The sequence below is a fragment of the Cricetulus griseus genome, chromosome 2, assembly GCF_003668045.3.
Source record: "Cricetulus griseus strain 17A/GY chromosome 2, alternate assembly CriGri-PICRH-1.0, whole genome shotgun sequence".
NCBI lineage: Eukaryota > Metazoa > Chordata > Mammalia > Rodentia > Cricetidae > Cricetulus > Cricetulus griseus.
Genome location: NC_048595.1, coordinates 126,359,296 through 126,379,153, shown reverse-complemented (window position 1 = coordinate 126,379,153; position 19,858 = coordinate 126,359,296). Strand labels below are relative to the sequence as shown.

General features: G+C 37.9%; 1 protein-coding gene across 2 annotated transcripts in view; it reads left to right on the top strand.

The window, feature by feature from the left end:
* Cibar1 (CBY1 interacting BAR domain containing 1) overlaps positions 1-19,858 on the top strand; it is a 24,989-nt gene extending 5,131 nt beyond the window's left edge. For both annotated transcript variants that reach the window (XM_035439967.1, XM_027403534.2), the window contains 4 exons: positions 1,303-1,407; positions 11,972-12,085; positions 16,612-16,731; positions 16,963-19,858. In XM_035439967.1, the coding sequence (XP_035295858.1) occupies positions 1,303-1,407; positions 11,972-12,085; positions 16,612-16,731; positions 16,963-17,046 (423 nt within the window). In that variant the 3' untranslated portion in view covers positions 17,047-19,858. The remainder of the gene's footprint in view (positions 1-1,302; positions 1,408-11,971; positions 12,086-16,611; positions 16,732-16,962) is intronic.

Below are 19,858 nucleotides of genomic sequence, written 5' to 3'. Positions count from 1 at the left end.
TTTTTAAAAAAATCTCTGGAGCTGACTTTGAAGATCCCCCCCCATGGAAGGCCTCGCCCTCCTACCTGGGGAGCAGGAGGATGGAATGGGAGGTTGGTGGGGAGCATGGGAGGATGGGAGGGAGAGGGAACTGGTGGAATTGATATGTAAAATAAGATAATAAGATTGTTTCTAATTTAAAGTACAAAATGAAAAAAAACTATGTGCAATTCACAAGTAAATAGCAATGATAATTTGTTTTACAACAGATCTAGAAAGTATGGGTGTGTGTACCACCATGTATAAAGCAAAACATTGAAAATTGCCATTTAATATATTAGTTATTTTATATATAATATATAATAACCATAAACCAAAGCAATGCAATGTTGTTAGCTTGTAAGAATCTGATCTGATTAAGCTGAGCTTAATGGTACATGCCTGTAATCCATCATTTGAAAGGTAAAAGGAGGATCAGAAGTTCAAGGTTGTCTTCTACCAGATAGCAAGCTTATAGCCAGCACAGACCATGTTATATGTATTCTAAAACTATACAGATATAGATACAGATAGGGATATTGTGACACACACCTGTAGTCAGGAGGCAGAGGCAGGAGAACATGACTTTCCAATCAAACTGTTCAGAGGCTCCTAGGACAGCCCAGGCTGTATAGGGAGACTCTAATGCATTTGGGGAATCTGAAAAAGTAAATAGTGATAAGACACTTTAGTCCCACTAGCTTCAAGCGCTTGTATGTTGTAATAATAAAAAAAATTTGGTTCTGTGTAGTGGAAATTGTTATAGCTTAGGTCTTTTTACTGTGTGTTCTTAGTCCTTCACAAAGATTTATTTAGTTCATTTAATCTATACAATAGTCTTGTGAGATAACCGTTATTTTACAGACAATATAATGTGAGAGCATTGGAAATACTAACAAATTATAAGTCTTTTCTTTGGGGGATGAGAGTGAAGGAGAGGGGAATTAGAAAAAGGATAGTGTGATGAATGGCACAGACTGACATAGAGGGAAGTGGCAGAAAATAGAAAATAGTTCTACAGTAAATCCAAGGGCTACAGGGAAAAATAGCTTTAAAGACAGGATTTTTGTTTTGAGATTAAATGTCACTTAACAAACTTAAAATTCTATATTGTGCATACTTTCTAATAGAGTTCTTTCATTGTATGTGGTAAAAGGTAAATGTGAACAGTATATACTGTTAGACCCTAAAATCTAACACTGAAATGATAACTTTTACCAAAAGATTCAACTATATGGATTCTGATTTAAATATTTCCTTTTGTTGGGGGGATTTACTTTTTAGGCAGAAACTGAATTACAGAGAGCCACAATTGATGCTACTCGAACAAGTCGTCATTTGGAGGAAACTATTGACAATTTTGAAAAGCAGAAAATAAAGGACATAAAGGTAATAACTTAATACAGAATGTTTTCTAATGTTACTTAAAGTTAGAGAAGAAATAATGTACTGATTTTTAGCTCAGAATCCTTAAGTTAAAAAAATTATAGACCAACATATGTCAATTGTTAATTGTTATTATGAACACAATGATATAGGGGCTATTTTTTTTTTCATTCTGACTGCAGTTTCTCCTCCCTCCTCTTCTCCTAGTCACTTCCCCAACCCTCATACACTCTTCTTCCATTCCTCTTCAAGAAAAGGGCAGGCTTCCCATGGATATTAGCCAGCCATAATATATCAAGTTGCAGTAAGACTAGGTACATTCTCTCCTATTAAGTCTGAAAGACGAACCTAGTAGAAGGAATGAGTCCCAACAACAGGCAACAGAGGCAGAGACAGCCCATGCTTCCACTGTTAGAGGAGTCCGAAGAAAGTCAAGCTACACAACTGCAACATAAATGCAGAGGGCCTAGATCAGTCCCATGCAGGCTCCCTGTTTGTCAGTTCAGTCTCTGTGAGCCCCTATAAGCCTAGGTTAGTTGATTCTGTGAGTTTTCTTGTGGTGTTCTTGCCCTTCTGGCTCCTGCAATCCTTCTCCCACTCTTCTGCATGATTGCCCACGCTCAAGACTACTGTTTGGCTGTGGGTCTGCATCTGTTTTCATCAGTTGCTGGGTGAAACCTCTCAGATGACAACTGGACTAGGCACCAATCTATGAATATAACAGAATATCATTACGAATCATTTCATTGGCTTTTACTTTTTAGCCAGTTCTCTTTGGTTCTATCTTAGGTCTCTGGGCTATCCAGCCTCTGGGTCCTGGCCCTCCAGGCAGTGCATTGGATGGTCTCACTCTCATGGCAGGGGTCTAAACTAGACCAGTCATTGGCTATCCACTCCCACAATCTCTGCACCACCCTTACCCTAGCACATCCCATGAGCAGGACAGACTGTAGGTCGAAGGTTATATGGCTGGGTTGGAATCCCAATTCCTCCACTGGAAGTCTTGCCTGTCACAGGAAATGGCCAGTTCAGATTCCTTATCAACCATTGCTAGAAGTCCTAGCTAGGGTTATCCCCATAGATTTCTGGGAGCTTCCATTGCACTAGGTTTCTAGCTTTTCCCAGAGATGTCCATCCCCCCCCAATTCCAGTTGTATCTCCTGTTACTCTTTCCCTCCATCCTTCCCCACCTGATCCTTCCTATTCTCATCCCTACTCCCCAACAAGACCCCTCCCCCAAGCCACCTGCAATATCTATTCTATTTCCTCTTCACAGTGAGATTTATATGTCCCCCTTGAGCGCTGCTTATTACATAGCTTCTCGAGGTCTGTGGATTGTAGCAGGGTTGTCCTTTACTGTTAATGTACACCTGTAAGTACATACCATATTTGTCTTTCTGGGTCTGGGTTACATCACTCTATGAACATAGTTGAGCAATTGTCCTTGTGATATGGTGTAATGTCCTTTGGGTATATGCCCAACAGTGGTATATGGTATAGCTGGGTCTTGAGGTAGATCAATTCCCAATTCTCTGAGAAACTGCCATGCTGATTTCCAAAGTGGCTGTACAAGTTTGTACTCCCACCACCAATGGAGGAGTTTCACACTTACTCCACATCCTCAAAAGCAGGGGCTGTCACTTGTGTTAATGGTCTTAGCCATTATGACAGGTGTAAGATGAAATCTCAAAGTAGTTTCAATTTGCATTTCTCTGATCACTAAGGATACTGAATATTTAAGTGTTTGTTGGCCATTTGAGATTCCTGTTGAAAATTCCCTGTTTAGATCTGTACACCATTTTTAAATTGAATTATTTGGTTTGGTGATGTCAAGCTTCTTCAGTTCTTTGCTATTTTGGAGGTCAGCCCTCTGTCAGATGTGGGGTTGAAGATCTTTTCCCATTATGTAGACTGCTGTTTTGTTCATTGGATGGTACCCTTTTTCTTTCAGAACCTTTTCAGTTTCGTGAGGTCCCATTTACTGTCAGTCTTAGTGTTTGTGCTACTGGTGTTCTATTCTGGAAGTTGTCTCTATGCCAATGCATTCAAGGCTATTCCTTACTTTCTCTTCTATCAAGTTTAGTATGTCTGGTTTTATATTCAAGTCCACTTGGACTTGAATTTTGTGAGGGGTGATAGAAATGGATCTATTTGATCTACATGCCCACATCCAGTTAGGCCAGCACCATTTGCTCAAGATGCTTCCTTTTTATATTTCTAGCTTCTTTATAAAAAAAAAAATCAGGTGTCCTTAGATGTGTGGATTTATGTCTAGGTCTTCAATTCGACTCCATTGATCAACCATTCTGTTTTTATGCCAATGCCATGCAGTTTTTATTATTATGGCTCTATAATAGAGTTTGAAGTCAGGGATGGTGATGCCTCCAAAAGTTCCTTTATTATACAGGATTGTTTTGGCTATCCTGTTTTTTTTTTTTTTTCCATGTGAAGTTGAATATTATTCTTTCAAGGTCTTTAAAGAATTATGTTGGAATTTTGATGGGAATTGCATTGAATCTGTAAATTGCTTTTGATAAGATGATCATTTTTACTATGTTAATCCTGCCTATCCAAAGCATGGGAGATCTTTTCATCTTCTTATATTCTCTTCAATTTCTTTCTTCTAAGACTTGAAGTTCTTGTCAGATAGGTCTTTCACTTGCTTGGTTAAAGTTACACCAAGATATATTATTTATAGCTATTGTGAAGGGTGTTGTTTCCCTGATTTCTTTCTCAGCCAATTTGTTGTTTGTATATGGGAGGGCTACTGATTTTTTTTTTTTAGTTAATTTTGTATCCAGCCTCTTTCCTGAAGTTGTTTATCAGCTGTAGGAGTTCCCAGGTAGAATTTTTGAGGTCACTTATGTATCATATGTAAATATCAATATTTTGACTTCTTCCTTTCCAATTTGTATCCCCTTGATCTCCTTTTGCTGTCTTATTGCTCTCAATTTAACTTTGAGTACTATATTGAATAGATAGGGAGAGGGTGTCTTGTTTCTGATTTTAGTGGAATTGCTTTGAGTTTATCTCCATTTAGTTTGATCTTTGCAGTCAGCTTGCTGTATATTGCTTTTATTATGTTTAGGTATGTCCTTTGTATCACTGATCTCTCTCCAATACTTTTATTATGAAGGGGTGTCAGATTTTGTCAAAGGCTTTTTCAGCATTTAATGAGATGATCCTGTGCCTTTTTTCTTTCAGTTTATTAATATGGTGGAATACATTGATAGATTTTCATATGTTGAACCATTCCTGCATCTTTGGGAAAGCCTACTTACTCATAGTGAATGATCTTTTTGATGTGTTCTTGGATTTGGTTTGTGAGTATTTTTGCATCAATATTCATGAGGGAAATTTGTCTATAATTCTCTTTCTTTGTTGAGTCTTTGTGTGGTCTGGATTACCAGGGTGACTGCAGCCTCATGAAATGAATTTGGCAATGATCCTTCTGTTTCTATTTTCTGGAATAATTTGAGGAGTATTGGTATTAGCTTTTTTTTGAAGGTTTGGTAAAATTTTGTGCTGAAACCATCAGGCCCTGAGCTTTTTTGGTTGGGAGACTTTTGGTAATTGCTTCTATTTTACTAAGAGTTAGAGGTCTATTTAAATGATCTGATCTTGATTTAACTTTGGTAAGTATTATTTATTGAGAAAATTATGCATTTCTTTTATATTTTCCAATTTTGTGGAATACAGGTTTTTGAAGTAAGACCTAATGGTTCTTTCAGTTTCCTTGGTGTCTATTAATGTCCCCCTTTTCATTTCTGATTTTGTTAATTGTGTATTCTCTCTCTGCCCTTTAGTTTGGATAACATTTTGTCTACATTGATTTTCTCAAGTACCTTCTCCTTGTTTCATTGATTATTTGTATTGTTCCCTTTATTTGTATTTTATTGATTTCAACCCTGAGTTTAATTATTCCCTGCCATCTACTCATTTGGGTGTGCTTGCTTCCTGTTGTTCTAGAGCTTTCAGGTATGTTTTTAAGTTGATAGTATGAGATCTCTCTAGTTTCTTTATGATGGCTGTTAGTGCTATGAACTTTCCTCTTAGCACTGCTTTCATTGTGTTCCATGGGTTTGGGATTGGTGCATATTCATTTCATTGAATTCTAGAAGTCTTTAGTTTCTTTATTTCTTCTTTGACCCAGTGGCAATTCAATAGAGGGTTGTCCAGTTTCAATGAGTTTCTAGGCTTTCTGTTGTTGAAATCCAACTTGAATCCATGATGATCTGGTAAGAGGTTATTTCAATTATCTGTGACTGCCTATATGGTCAGTTTTGGAGAAGGTTCCATGAGGTGCTGAGAAGATGATATATTCTTTTGTTTGGATGAAATGTTCTATTAAGTTCATTTGAGTCATGTCTGTTAGTTCCAGTATTTCTTTTAACTATCTGAATAACCTGTGCATTGGTAAGAATGGAGTATAGAAGTGTCCCAAAATTAATATGTGAAGTTCGATGTGTGATGTTTTAGTACTGCTTCTTTTACAAATATGGGTACCCTTGCATGTGGAGCATAGATGTTCAGAACTGAATCATCTTGGTGGGTTTTCCTTTGATGAGTATGAAACGTCCTTCCCTATCTCTTTTGATTAATTTTGGTTTGAAGTCTATTTTGATAGATATTAAATAGCCACACCAGCTTGTTTCTTGGGTCCATTTGTTTGGAAAATCTTTTTTAACCCTTTACTCTGAGGTAATGGCTATCTTAAATGTTGAGGTGTATTTCTTGTATGCAGCAAAATGATGGATCCTGTTTTTTTATCCATTATGTTAGCCTGTGGTTTTTTAAAATTGGGGATATGGATATATTATTGAGGGATATCAATGACCAATGATTGCTAATTCCTGTTACTTTGATGTTGGTGGTGGTGGCATATGAATGTGTATGAAAGCAATTCACTTCTTGTTTTGCTAGTGTGAAATAATTTCCTATGTTTTCTTGAGTGTAATTAATTAACCTCCTTGGGTTGGAGTTTTCCTTCTAGTGTCTTCTGTAGGGCTGGGATTGTAGATAGATATTTATACCTGGCTTTGTCATGGAATATTTTGTTTTCTCCATCTATGGTGATTAAAAGTTTTGCTGGGTATAGCAGTCTGAGCTGGCATCTGTGATCTCTTAGTGTCTGCAGGACATCTGTCCAGGCCCTTCTGGCTTTTAGTGTCTCCATTGAGAAGTTGGGTGTAATTCTAATAGGTCTGTTTTTATATGTTACTTGGCCTCTTTCCTTTGTAGTTTTTAATATTCTTTCTTTGTTCTGTATTTTTAGTGCTTTATTATGTGGTCTTTTCTGGTCCAATCTATTTGGTGTTCTTAAGCTTCTTGTATGTTTAAAGGCATCTCCTTCTTTACATTAGGGAAATTTTCTGTGATTTTGTTGAAAATATTTCCTGAGCCTCTGAACTGAGATTCTTCTCTTTGTTCTATTCCTATTATTCTTAGATTTGGTCTTTATTTAGTGTCCCAGATTTCCTGGATGTTTTTTGTCAGGAACTTTAGATTTAACATTTTCTTTGCCCAGTGTATCAGTTTCTTCTACCATATCTTCTACTCCAGAGATTCTCTTCCATCTCCTGTATTCTGCTTGTGATGCTTGCATCTGTAGCTCCTGTTCACTTACCTGGATTTTCCTTCTCCAGGATTCTCTGAGTTTGTTTTCTTTATTACTTCTATTTCCATTTTCAGGAACTGAACAGTTTTATCCATTTCCTTCACCTGTTTATATTTTTCTGGATTTCTTTAGGGGATTTATCCATTTCAGGGCCTCTATCATCTTCATAAGATTGGATTTAAGATCATTTTCTTGTGCTTCAGCTGTATTGAAACTTCCAGGGTTGCAGTAGTTGGATAGCTGGGCTCTGGTGGTATCATATTGCCCTGGCTGTTGTTGGTGTTCTTACACTGGCCTCTAGTCATCTGGTTTTGGGGTTATTATAGGTTTTGGTAAGTTTATCTTTGTTAGTTGGATGTTTCCCCCCACCCATGATTTCTGTTTCTTCTATGGTCTTCTCACTTTAGTGGCCCCTGGGTTCTGATGACCAGTAAGTCTTCAGATCCAGTAGAGTGTCTCCACTGAGGATTTTGCGACCTGCATAACCTCTGGGGTTCTGGGTGCCAATGTTACTTCTGGGGTTCGAAGTACCTCTTTGGCCTCTGGGGTTCTGGGTACCCCCTTGGTCTCTGGGGTTCCTAATATGTTGTGGCCTCCAGTATAGTAGAAGTCTTCCACTGAAGATGTAGGATATGGAGCCCAGCAAAGTGGTGCTGTTGGAGGCTGTTCTGTGGGCTTAAAGGGCTATTAGCAGGCAGTTGGCAGTATCTTACCTGCAATCCCTAGGGCCAGCATGAAGTCTTCTGCTGGAGTTGTGTGCCAGAATCAAGGTGCTGTATTCTTAGCAAGAGCTAACATATATACTTATGTATCATATACCATTCCCGCACCTTGACATATTTCATTTACACCAATTGGACTTTAAAAAATAAGCAAATACACATAGTAACTTATTCAAGGAACTCTAACCAAAAATATGAACTATAAATCAGTTGTGTTTTTAAGCCTGTGATTTCCATTATAGTAGACTGCTATCAATATCTATGGCATAAAATTGATAGCTACATAATTTTCAAAGATTTAAAAAGATTAAGAAAGCAGACTGAGCAAGTCATAATGAGCAAGCCAGTAAGTAGTACCCCTCCCATCAGCTCCTGCCTTCAGGTTCCTGCCTTGAGTTCCTGTTCTGACTTCCTTCAGTGATGGACTATGATCTGGAAGCATAAGCCAAATAAACCCTTTCCTTTCCAACTTGCTTTTGGTCATAGTGTTTCATCACAGCAATAGTACCCCTAATTAGGACAGTAACATAAATTATACCCAGTGACAAACTAGTTTGGTTCCAAATACTCATAATTGCCTTTATTGTGTGACAAACCTGTAGATTTGACTTTTCAGTGGGTCTTTGATGACAGTGTTTTAGGTGTCTTTGAAAGATCTTAAATATTGCTTAATGATCATTTTATATGCTATTAAAAATTAAGGATTTTAGCCGGGTGTTGGTGGCACATGCCTTTAATCCCAGCACTGGGGAGGCAGAGGCAGGCAGATCTCTGTGAGTTCAAGGCCAGCCTGGTCTCCAGAGGGAGTGCCAGGATAGGCTCCAAAGCTACACAGAGAAACCCTGTCTCCAAAAACAAAAAACAAAAACAAAAAAACAAAACAAAAAAAAAATTAAGGATTTTTTGACTCACTGCTATTTTGCTATATTGTCAATAAAATAAGAATTATCTGACACAGTTAATTCATCTCTGAAAGCAATGCATTTAAATATTTCCTGGGAATAGTTTTGAAACATTTCAGAGCTTTGGCCTCTAAAGTAAATCACAGGCTCTACATTGTGCTATGTAAAAGCAGGTAATTTTTCAGAGTACCCAAAGAGGATGTTCTAAAATAACATCTTTTCCAAGTGGAGAGAATATAGGAGGCATGAAGTTCTACAACTGCTGACGTTGTAAAATTTAGGGTTAGGTTATGATTCCCTTTACCACTTAGCTATTCCTTGTACCAAATGTTTTTCACATGAAATCTGTGATCTTTGGGTTTGCTTTTGTTTCCCCCTACATGCATGTTACCTCAACAGGTGTTATAAATTTCCTGCTCAATACTGAATACAAAATTAGGCAAAGAGAGTGAGTGCAGAATTCTAGCTTCAATGACTATTTCCAGGGATTTCTAAATAGATGGAGCTACAGTGTGTTCAAGTTCCTCTCCTTGTCTGCATTACTGTGTCCCCCCGAAAAAAGAATCATGGTGTTTACAGGGAGAAAGGAGCAGGAAACAATATTACTTTGAAAAGGTAGTTACAATTCAAAAGTATACAACTCACTGCTTTTTAAGGTATGTGCAACCGTCACCAGTTTTGGAACATTTTTATCACCTCAACTTTGTACACTTCGGCTTTACCTCTCTGCCTGCTTACCAGCCCTAAGAAACCACCATTGGGTTTACCTCTATAGATAGGGTCATTCTGAATATTCCACCATGAAAGGAACAGTTTTTGTGTTTTATTTCATTTAGCATGTTTGTAAGTTTATCTATGTATTGCATAATTCTTTCATTGGTTTTGGCCAAATAAATTTGATTGTAAAATACTATTTTGTTGATCCATTAGTTAATGGCTACTTTAATTGCTCCCACCATTTATCTATGTTTAATTTAAACATTCCTATACATGTTCTTGTGTAAAAATACATTTTCATATGTATATATGTGAGTGATATTGCTGGATCATACAGTAACTGCTAACTATTTGAATAATTGACAGACTGTTCCAAAGTAGCAAACTATATTTTCATTTCTTATAAGAAATAGGAGCAAAATTACTAGATCGTTCAGTAACTGTTTAGCTATTTGAGGAATTGCCAGACTGTTTCAAGATGGCTTTGTCATTGTACATCCTTCCTAGCATTGCATGATGGTCCCTAATTCTTTTGACTCTTCAGTACTTCCTTCTTACAATTTTTATTAGTTCAGATTGGGAACAAGCTTGCTTCACATGTCAATCCCTTCTCCCCCCAGCTCCCTACCAGCCCCCTTCCCCCCTCCCCCCTCTGCTCCCCAGAGAGGGTAGGGTCCTCCATGGGGGCTCCCCAAAGTCCACCACATCATCCTGGGCCAAGCATAGGCCCTCCCCCATTTGTTCAGGCCAAGAGAGCATCCCTTCATATGACATGGGCTCTCAAGACCCTTCTTACACTAGGGAAAAATACTGATCCACCACCACCAGGGGCCCCATAGAGTGCCAAGGCCTCCTCATTGATTACACGTTATTGTAGCCATACTGGTGTGTGTAAAGTAGCATCTCACTGTGGTTTTGATAATCCTCAGTAACTTGTTTTGTTTTGGAGACAGGATTTCTCTGTGTAGCTCTGACTGTATTAGAACTCGCTCTGTAGATCAGGCTGGCCTCAAACTCACAGAAATCCCTCTGCCTCCCAAGTGCTGGGTTAAAGGTGTACACTGCTACCTACTTGGAGAAATGCCCATTTAGGTCTTTGTTCATATTTCAATTGGGTTATCTTTACTATTGGGTTGTAAAGGGTTTTTTTTTTTTTTCATATTCTAGACACAAGTTGCTTACTAAATTGCTTTTTTGATGGTATTATACGAACACACATTAATTTTAGTATTACCTATTCAGTTTCTTCTATTGCTTGTGGTTTAGTGTCTCAGCTAAGAATCCATTGCCAAATTGGGTGGTGATTTCTCTCAGCTTTCCTCTAAATTTTGTCATTTTCATTCATGTAAAGTCTGTGATGCACTTATTTTTACATTGTCTGAACTCGGGGTTAAATTTCATTCTTTTTGTTTAAAATGTTTCATTTTTCTGGAGTCTTATTGATGTGACCCTGCTCTTAGACAGTAGAACAATGTCATCATTCTTCTGGTTTTTTTGTTGTTGTTGTTGGTTTTTTTGTTTTGTTTTTTTTTAACCCCAACTTAGGGAAACTGACAATTAAGGAATTAATTCCTAGTCAGAAGCCATCCAAGCTTGTAAGGTATCCCTGTGTATCTCTGTAGATGCTCAGTATGAAATTCCAAGTGGTATCTAAACATAGTGCTGTTCACTGATCAAGTACAACATAGCCTTCCATGGCCAATATCATAGAGTAACAGTTATTGTTGGCCATAGTTTTATGTCTTATCTCAAAAAGAAGCCAATCTTCTATAGTTTTAAAAAATATGCTTCAACAGATGCAGGGAACTACAGCCAAGCACTGGGCTGAGCTCCTGGATTACAGCTGAAGAGAGGGAGGAGGGATCATATGAACAGGAGGGGGTCAAGATCATGATGGGGAAAAACACAGACAGCTGACCTGAGCTAGTGGGAGCACATGGACTCTGGACTGACAGCTGCGGAACCTGCATGGGAACCAACTAGGTCCTCTGAATGTGGATGACAGTTATGTGGCTTGATCTATTGGGATGCCCCTGGCAGTGGGACCAGGACTTACCCAGGTGCATTACTTGCTTTTTGGAGCCCATTTCCTATGGAGGGATACCTTGCTCAACCTTGATACAAGGGGAAGGGCTTAGTCCTGCTTCATCTTGGTATGCCAGACTTTGTTGACTCCCCAAGGGAGTCCTTACCCCCTCTGAAGAGTGGATGGGGGTGGGAAGGGAAGAGGTAGGAGAGCAGGAGGAGAGGGAGGGGGAACTGGGGTTAGTATGTAAAATGAAAAAAAATTAAAAAAAATGCTTCAAAATTTTAACATGAATATAGAGGATATAGTATTGGAGTATATAGTCATCTTTTTTTCATCCAAATGTCAATTATCATGTAAAAAGAATTTTTTAAAAAAGTAAAGAATAATGTTTAGGGCAATACTTTACACACAATGTAAATTTTTTGCTATAAAAAGTCTTCACATATTTCAGTTATGGTTTGTCCTGCATAAAATAATAAGACTATATAATGTCTTAGTGAATATAAAACTCTATGGTTCTATGGTAAACTCTTAAATTGTATTTAAATGACTTTAAAATTACAATCTTTGTGTTTTTCAGAACATATTTTCTGAGTTTATCACAATTGAAATGTTATTTCATGGCAAAGCTTTAGAGGTCTTCACTACTGCATACCAAAATATACAAAAGATCGATGAGGATGAAGATCTAGAGGTAGGCCTACATCTACACTCAGTTCTTCTGTTGGCGTGGGAATGTGTGAGAGCTTTAGTTTGTATGGGCAATAATCTTAAATGTGTAACCCAAATAACTGACCTTCTGTGGTTTTCCAGTCATACTTTTAGCAGATGACTGTCACTCTTCAAGTTCTCAATGACATTTAATCGTTGTCCTTTCCATGTTTTCATCTTTAAAAGATTATCAGGCTTTTACATGACAGTAAAATAGTAGCAAATATTTTTGTAATCATTGTTTTGAGCAGATCTGCATATTTTAACTATGCTAATTAATTCACCAACTCTAAGGATAAGAAAAATCGAAACACAGTAAAGAAATTTCCCAGAGGATGACAGCTAGTTTAGTAGCACAGGTGGGAGTCACGTCTAAAAGTCTATCACAGTGCTGTTCTTAATGCTTTGTACTCAAGGCTACAGCTAGTGTTGAGGATGGGTGGTGACTTGCACAATTTCTTGCAAGAAAAAACACTGCATTGAATAGTAGGTTCAAGTGATCTCTTTACTTTTCCTGCAAAACTCGTCCCCTTTACAAGTACCAGTCTCCCTTTTTTCTAACATTCCTGACTTGTGAACTGACCCTCAAGTTACATTCTTTGGTCCTTAAAATGCTTTTCCTCATTCCAGAGGCCCTAGATGCCACACTACACCTTTTATAACTTATCACTGTTTTCAATCAGCTAGCTAAGTAGGTTGTGTAGAAGAAACAGATGAAAAACTAAAGGTTTCAAGGTTGTATAGTAGATGTGTTTCTGAACAACTTCCTTCACATTCCAGTGTAATAGTACTGAATAAATTAATTTTTTTACATATCTTCATGACAAAATAAAAATTATGCCACTTACCTGCTAAGGTGTCCAAGCTGCAACTGGTTTGTTGAGCACCTGTTATGCCAAGCACCATTCTAAGCACTGGGATTATGAATAAGAAATAGTCTACATTGTCAAAGCTAATTACAATCTACCAGTGATATGAAAGAGGCAAAAAGTCTATGTAGCCATTAAAATTCTATAATGCAACCAATGCCATAATGTGGTGTTGAGGGCGGGGGAAGAAGGGAAGGTTCCACAGTCTTAAAGCCAGAGGAGCTTGAGATTGAGATGCCTATCAAAAACCTTATGGTGGCATAGATAATACAAAGGTTCCTGGGCTATTGTGAATGAAGAGCAATGTACTTTAAACATTTAGCATGGAATGAATAACCCTCATACATAACCCTCAACCTCTATTAAATCATCTAACATCCGTTACTCTAGATGATATGTACAATTATAATGATATGTACATAACCTAAATTTCTTGGAAACAAGAAAAATGCAGAGAGATGTAACTTGTTTTTCTTCATAGTCATACTTCTAGATTTATTTCAGCAGCACAGCAGCTAACTATCTTGTTCCTCACACGAATGGTATTCTCTGGCCCATTTCTCCTTCAAAAATAATTTCTCTGCTTTCATTTGAGAGTATATCCTGATTTTGCTCTTGATCTTGGACATTGCAAATGGCAGTTAAAGGGTTGGTCTTTAAGTTTATCTCAAGGGTTATTTTTCTGTTTTTTCTTTTTAAATTTCATTTTATAATCTACCACAGTTCTCCTTCCCACCCCCATCCTCTCACCTCCCCCTGCAGCCCACCTCCCCCATCCACTTCTCCCAAAGAGTAAAAGCTCCCATGGGGAGTCAACAAAATCTGCCACAAATTGGGGCAGGACCAAACTTGTGTTTGTCCATCCGTCTGTCCGTCGTCTGTCCCTCCCTCCCCCCTGCCGCATTAAGACTGAGCATGGCATCCCACCATAGGGAATGTGTTCCAAAACAAGCTAGTTCATGTACCAGGGATAGATCCTGGTCCTGCTGCCTGGCCCCTCAGATAGTCCAAGCTTCACAACTGTCTCCTACATATGGAGGGCCTAGTTCAGTCCCATAGAGGCTCCACAGCTTTCATGTGTTCCCACAAGCTTGGTCAGCTATCTCTGTAGATTTCCCCTTTGTGATCTTGACCTCCCTTGCTCATGTATTCCCTCCTCCCTCCTTTGACTGGATTCCTGAAGCTCAGCCTGGTGCTTGGTTGTGAATCTCTGCATCTGGTTCCGTCAATTCATGTTATTTTTCTTCGCTAGAGAAGAAACAGTGTTCAAATACAATTATATTCCCTCTCAATACTAGGTGACCTTGAACCACCCATCTGTTATACCTGGATGTCATCAATGTAAAATCTGCTAACTTAATTATTCTTCAACTATCCTAAAATATAGTTCTTACATCCTAAATTGAATCCCTGGATTCCATTTTGTATTCTGCAAAGCTTACAACAGCAGTGGGTTGTCAACCTGTGGGTCATGACCCCTTTGGGGATGAATGACCATTTCACAGGGATCACCTAATGCCATCAGAAAACACAGATATTTACATTACAATTTGTAACACCAAAATTACAGTTATGAAGTAGCAACAAAATAATTTTTTGAGACAGGGTTTCTCTGTATACAGCCCTGGCTATCCTGGAACTTGTTTTGTAGACCACCAAGTCTCAAATTCACCTGTCTCTGCTTCCCAAGTGCTGAGAGTGAAGGCATGCACCACCACCACCGGGTCACCACAACATGAGGAATGGTTAAAGGGTCACAGTATTAGGAAGGTTAAGAACCAAGGGCTTACAGGAATGAAAGGGACAGTCCTTAGTTCCGGTCTTTACTTTCACAAAATAGGAATTACGTTGGTGTTAGCATTCGTTAGGCAAAAGTGAATTTAATTAGCACCATTTATTTGGAAGAATGACAAGAAATAAAACAGGGTTCCCTTCATTAGAAACTTAAGGCTAGTTGAGTCATCTGATCAAACTTAGTAACATTAACAATTACCCTTGAGAATCATAGGAGCTGCTGGCTACCGAATAGGAGAAAGATAACATTTGACTTGGCTCCAAGGAGCCAAGATGTCCTGCTAATAAAGCAGCAATAAAGAGGCACAGTATAACAGACATTCCCCACATAAGTTAGTTCTGTGAGTTTGAGTGGTAGGAGGCGTCTGAAGATCATTCTGAAGTCAACATTTTCCTCAGAGAAAGAGCCACAAAAACGATTTTTAGTTGAGAATATTTGGTCTGCAGCAATACAGTCAGTATGTTAAGTACTTCGGAAAGAAACTAAGTATAATGCCCATACTGCTAGGTATAAAGCCTTTCATTGAGTCCACACCCAATACAGTAGGCTATCTTTTTTTTTTATTAAGTCAAAATCCCACACAAACCATGCCACGTGATTAGCAGCCACACATAGTCAAGAGCCTTTTTGGACATCAAACATTTCCTTAATCTCACATTCTATGCTATTGGACACTGTTAGTCTATAATAAAAAAATATATGAAGTATACAGCAAATTCATTCATTAGTTGATAAGACATTAAACACTGTAGAGAAAAAAATATTAAGTGATCAAAACCCTTAAAATGTATTTAAGGTGCTAGCAGTAGAAGAGATGGACATTTTCTGGATGAGTTGGTTGTAAACAGATGAAGCAGTAGAAAAGGCAAGCTAGCAGTAACTTGTGATGGCATGGAAAAGGAAGAGTTGGGGTGAGGGAGGATAAAGATTTAAGGATTCTGATGAGCAATGCTTCGGGATGAATGTCCAATTCTAATGAGGGGTTGAAGTAAAGTAACTGATCAGTTTTTTTTTTTTTTTTAAGATGTACATTGAAGTAATAAAATAAGGAAAAAAGAATGAGTAGGTGCTTTTTTCTAGAGCAGTGGTTCTCAACCTGTGGATGGCAACCCCTTTGAGGGACAAACAGCCCTGTCACAGGGTTGCCTAAGATCATTGGAAAACACAGATACCAATGATTTGTAACAGTAGCAAAATTACAGTTATGAAGTGGCAACAAGAACAATTTTGTAGTTGGGAATCACCATAGTCTGAGGAACTGCATTAGAGAGCCACAGCATTAAGAAGGTTGAAAACCACTTTCTAAAGGGAACCCATGGAAACCAAATGTCTTTGTAAATTCGTAGTTTTTGACAGTGAAGGAAAAATACAGAATAAAAAAAATTAGGATGACATTTGGAAGAGTTTGGAAGTCTTGACTCTCCATCTTTGCTAGAAATATGGGTTAAGTATAAGAGAGGAAGGCTCGAGAAACACTGACAATATTTGAGAGTACTGACAAGTTCAGATTCTAATGATGGTGTCCATGTTAGGGTTAGGGTGACTCCAATGTAAACTGTGCACAATAACACTCCTGCAGTGAATGTAGGCAAAGCAAAAAGGACCAAAGATAAATGTGTACCACACTAGTTTTCAGTAGCCTCAATCAAATGATTTTATGATTACTGAACAGAACACCTTTTGTCAACTTGCATGATCCTAGTAGAATTTTTTACCCTTTTCCAACTTGACTAGATTTGTAATTTTTCCTCTTAAGCTTACAGTAACTCAAATTTAAGAATGTAAGTTGGTTATCTAGATATTCATTTTGCATCTACTTTATAATGTTGTTTTACATTGCAATAGGTTTTCCGAAATTCTCTGTATCTACCAGATTATCCATCTCGTTTAGATATTGTAAGAGCAAATTCAAAGTCACCTCTTCAGAGATCAGTGTCAGCTAAGTGCACATCTGGAACTGGACAGGTGAGCAGAAAAAAAACTAAAGGAATTTGAGTTGTTGCCTTTGGAACTGCTTAGTACTAACTAAAAAGGCTTCCCTTTCGATGTGATCATGACAATGCATAATCTCTGGCCATAGTTCTTCCTCATTTTCTGAAATAGTTGTTCTAAATTCCCTTTCCTATAAGGATATGTAAAAAGATGCCAAGCATGTAAAAACATTTGTTTTTATTTTTTTTCATGGGTTGTTAACAGATAGCCACCAGTCGAACAAGAAAAGACCAACAAGTAGAAGATGAAGATGATGAAGAGTTAGATGTGACAGAAGATGAAAACTAATTTTAAGAAAACTTCACATTTCCATTTTCATGTTAAGTGAAATCCAGGATCACTTTATACTCACTCAACAGCTCAAACTTCAAAATGAAATACTACTATGAAAGAGGGCAGGGGCGGAGGTAAAGGCAGTTATGCACACCAAAAGAAAAAAAAAAACAGTTTTTTTAAATGTTCCATACCAGTCTTTTGTTATTGTTTTTTTCAAGACAGAGTTTCTCTGTGTAACGGCCCTGGCTGTCTTGGCACTCACTCTGTAGACCAGGCTGTCCTGAAACTCACAGAGAGCCTCCTACCTCTGCCACCTCAGTGCTGGGTTTAAAGGTGTGTGCCACCACAGCCAGGCTCATGCCAGTCTTTCAGCATCCTATTTGGTAATTTATTTTTCTGTATATGTTTTATTAAACAAACCAACAAAAAGGGTTATGTATTTTAAAGCATTTCAGATTTAATGCACCTATTAAAGATGCAAAAGGAATGGGGTAACAAAACATTGAATAATTCCTTTCAGTTTCTTTTAGGCTAAAACTTGGAGTTTTGAATACCATAAGAGGTCATTTAATTCTATGCCATAATGCCTTAAGTAAAAAAGATTGCTTCTTTTACATTTATCATAACATTATGTTTCATCATTTGGTGTATAAATTTAGTTTCTTCAGCAAAAGAAGAAAAGGTATAGAATGCTGACATCAGGTTTTGTAAGTGTACAACTGGTTTAAAACAAACTGCTCTGACTCTAAAGCACTGTTCACTCTACTTATGCAAGTCACTGATACTCAGAAGGCAAGTGATTTGTTAGAAATGTGCCTCCCTCATCATAGGATGCCATGAACCACTAAACACACTCTTATCAGGCCACCACAATCAATAAACATGTATGTACTTTATTCCTAAATCCACAAACTTTCATTGTGGTTGACATTTCTTTTTCTTTTGGTTAAAAGAAATCTCAACGAAATTATTCAAAACAATAAGTATTGCTCCCTGAGAATACTTTTAAGATTCTTTTGGTACTTAATTCCCTGGAATTAAGGAAGGGAGATTATTACTTTATTTGTATATTCTTGGTCAGTATTCAAATTTGATGTTGGAGCTGAGAGGGAAAATAGCTACAGTATTTCGGTTGCTGCTCAGTACTAGTAACTTCTCTTAAGCAGCAACTGCCTCATCTATCAAATAATGCCTAATACAGCAAACAGTTCTGATTCTATAGTTGCCGTTCCTACTTCAGAGAAAGAGCTCAGTGTGGGGTCCAAGCCTGCTATCCCACTTTTAGAAGGCAGAGGCAGGGGATTGGTTGTTCAAGGTCATTCTTCGATTCAGCCAAGTTCAGGGACCAGCATGGTCTACAGGAAAGGAAAAAAGATTACTTGTATAAGACTGGCAGTGGTGGTGCACACCTTTAATCCTAGCTCTCCGGAGGCAGAGGCAAGTGGATCTCTATAAGTTTCACGGCAGCCTGGTCAGTAGAATAAGTTCCAGGACAGCCAGGGCTACTCAGAGAAACCCTGTCTCAAACAACAACAACAACAAAAATTATATACATGTATGTATATAAAAATAAAAGGAATATTAGACTACATTTTACTATTTGTGGGCAATGAGGCAAAAACAAGGTCATTATATGACTACTTACAAGACCAGTTAGGATATAACTACATTTAAGAATGTGAAAACTGGGCTAGGGGTTAGCACTAGCCTATTGTGCATGATGAGGCCCTGGGTTCAATTCCCAGCACAACTTAAAAAAAAAAAAGCCTCAACATGGTAAATAGCCCATCATTTGGAATCTCTAATAAAAATTAAGGGTTGATAATCTTAATATAATCAAAAGCCACTGATTTGTAACAATATTCTCTCATCTCCAGGATGGTTTGACAAATCTTAAAGGATTAAGTTTTCCTTTCTAGACATGTTTTCCTATTTTTATAAAGAGAATCAACACTCTCCCAGTGTACCTACTATTGATAGAAAACTGGCCATGGAATTACTGAAGCTCGGTGACCAAAGCATGAAGCAGTAGAACTATCCTTTCATGTGTCTGAAACTGACATGTATAGTTAGGCTTGGCAAACAAGGGAAATACTCTGACATGGTGTAAATGTTAGCTACTACCATGGCCAACTGAAGTTAATTCACCATGTTACTCAAGGCAGTATTAGAAAGAGATGTGCAAAACAGCTCCCATACTGTTTAGTAAACATTTTTATAATAAAGTTTACAAAGTATTAAACCTGGGGCTGAGTGAGATGGCTCAATCAGTGAGGTGTTTGCAGCACAACTATAAAGTCAAAAGTGCTGAGGAGGCACATACAGGAAGATGGGGTGAGGGTGCTGGCCAGTCAGTCTACAAGTTCAGTGAGAGACCTGCCTCACAGAAAACTTGAAAAGTGTTTAAACAAGACACCATCAAACTCTAGCCTCATACAAACACACCAGTATATGTATACTAAGACTGATAACTGAACTAAAATGGCCACAGTGCTCAACTTGAAAATCAAGGCATGGGAAAAGAGACAGCACAGCAGTTGGCACAGCAGTTAGGTGTACTCCTCTCAGCTCCACAGACACATGGTACACACACATACATGCAAAGCACTCATCCATAAAATATAAATTAATACAAGTCAAGACATAGTGCTGTGTTTCCCAGCTGGTCTCTTATCCACCACTCCCAGCCCAGCCCAATTTGACAAGCAATTAAATACTCAATGATCTTTCATTTTAAGCTGTATCTTAGTTGTTTCACTATGTATTGATCTGGAAAGTATTTACAGTCTAACACATCTTATCAAATGAACCATCTATGTAATCA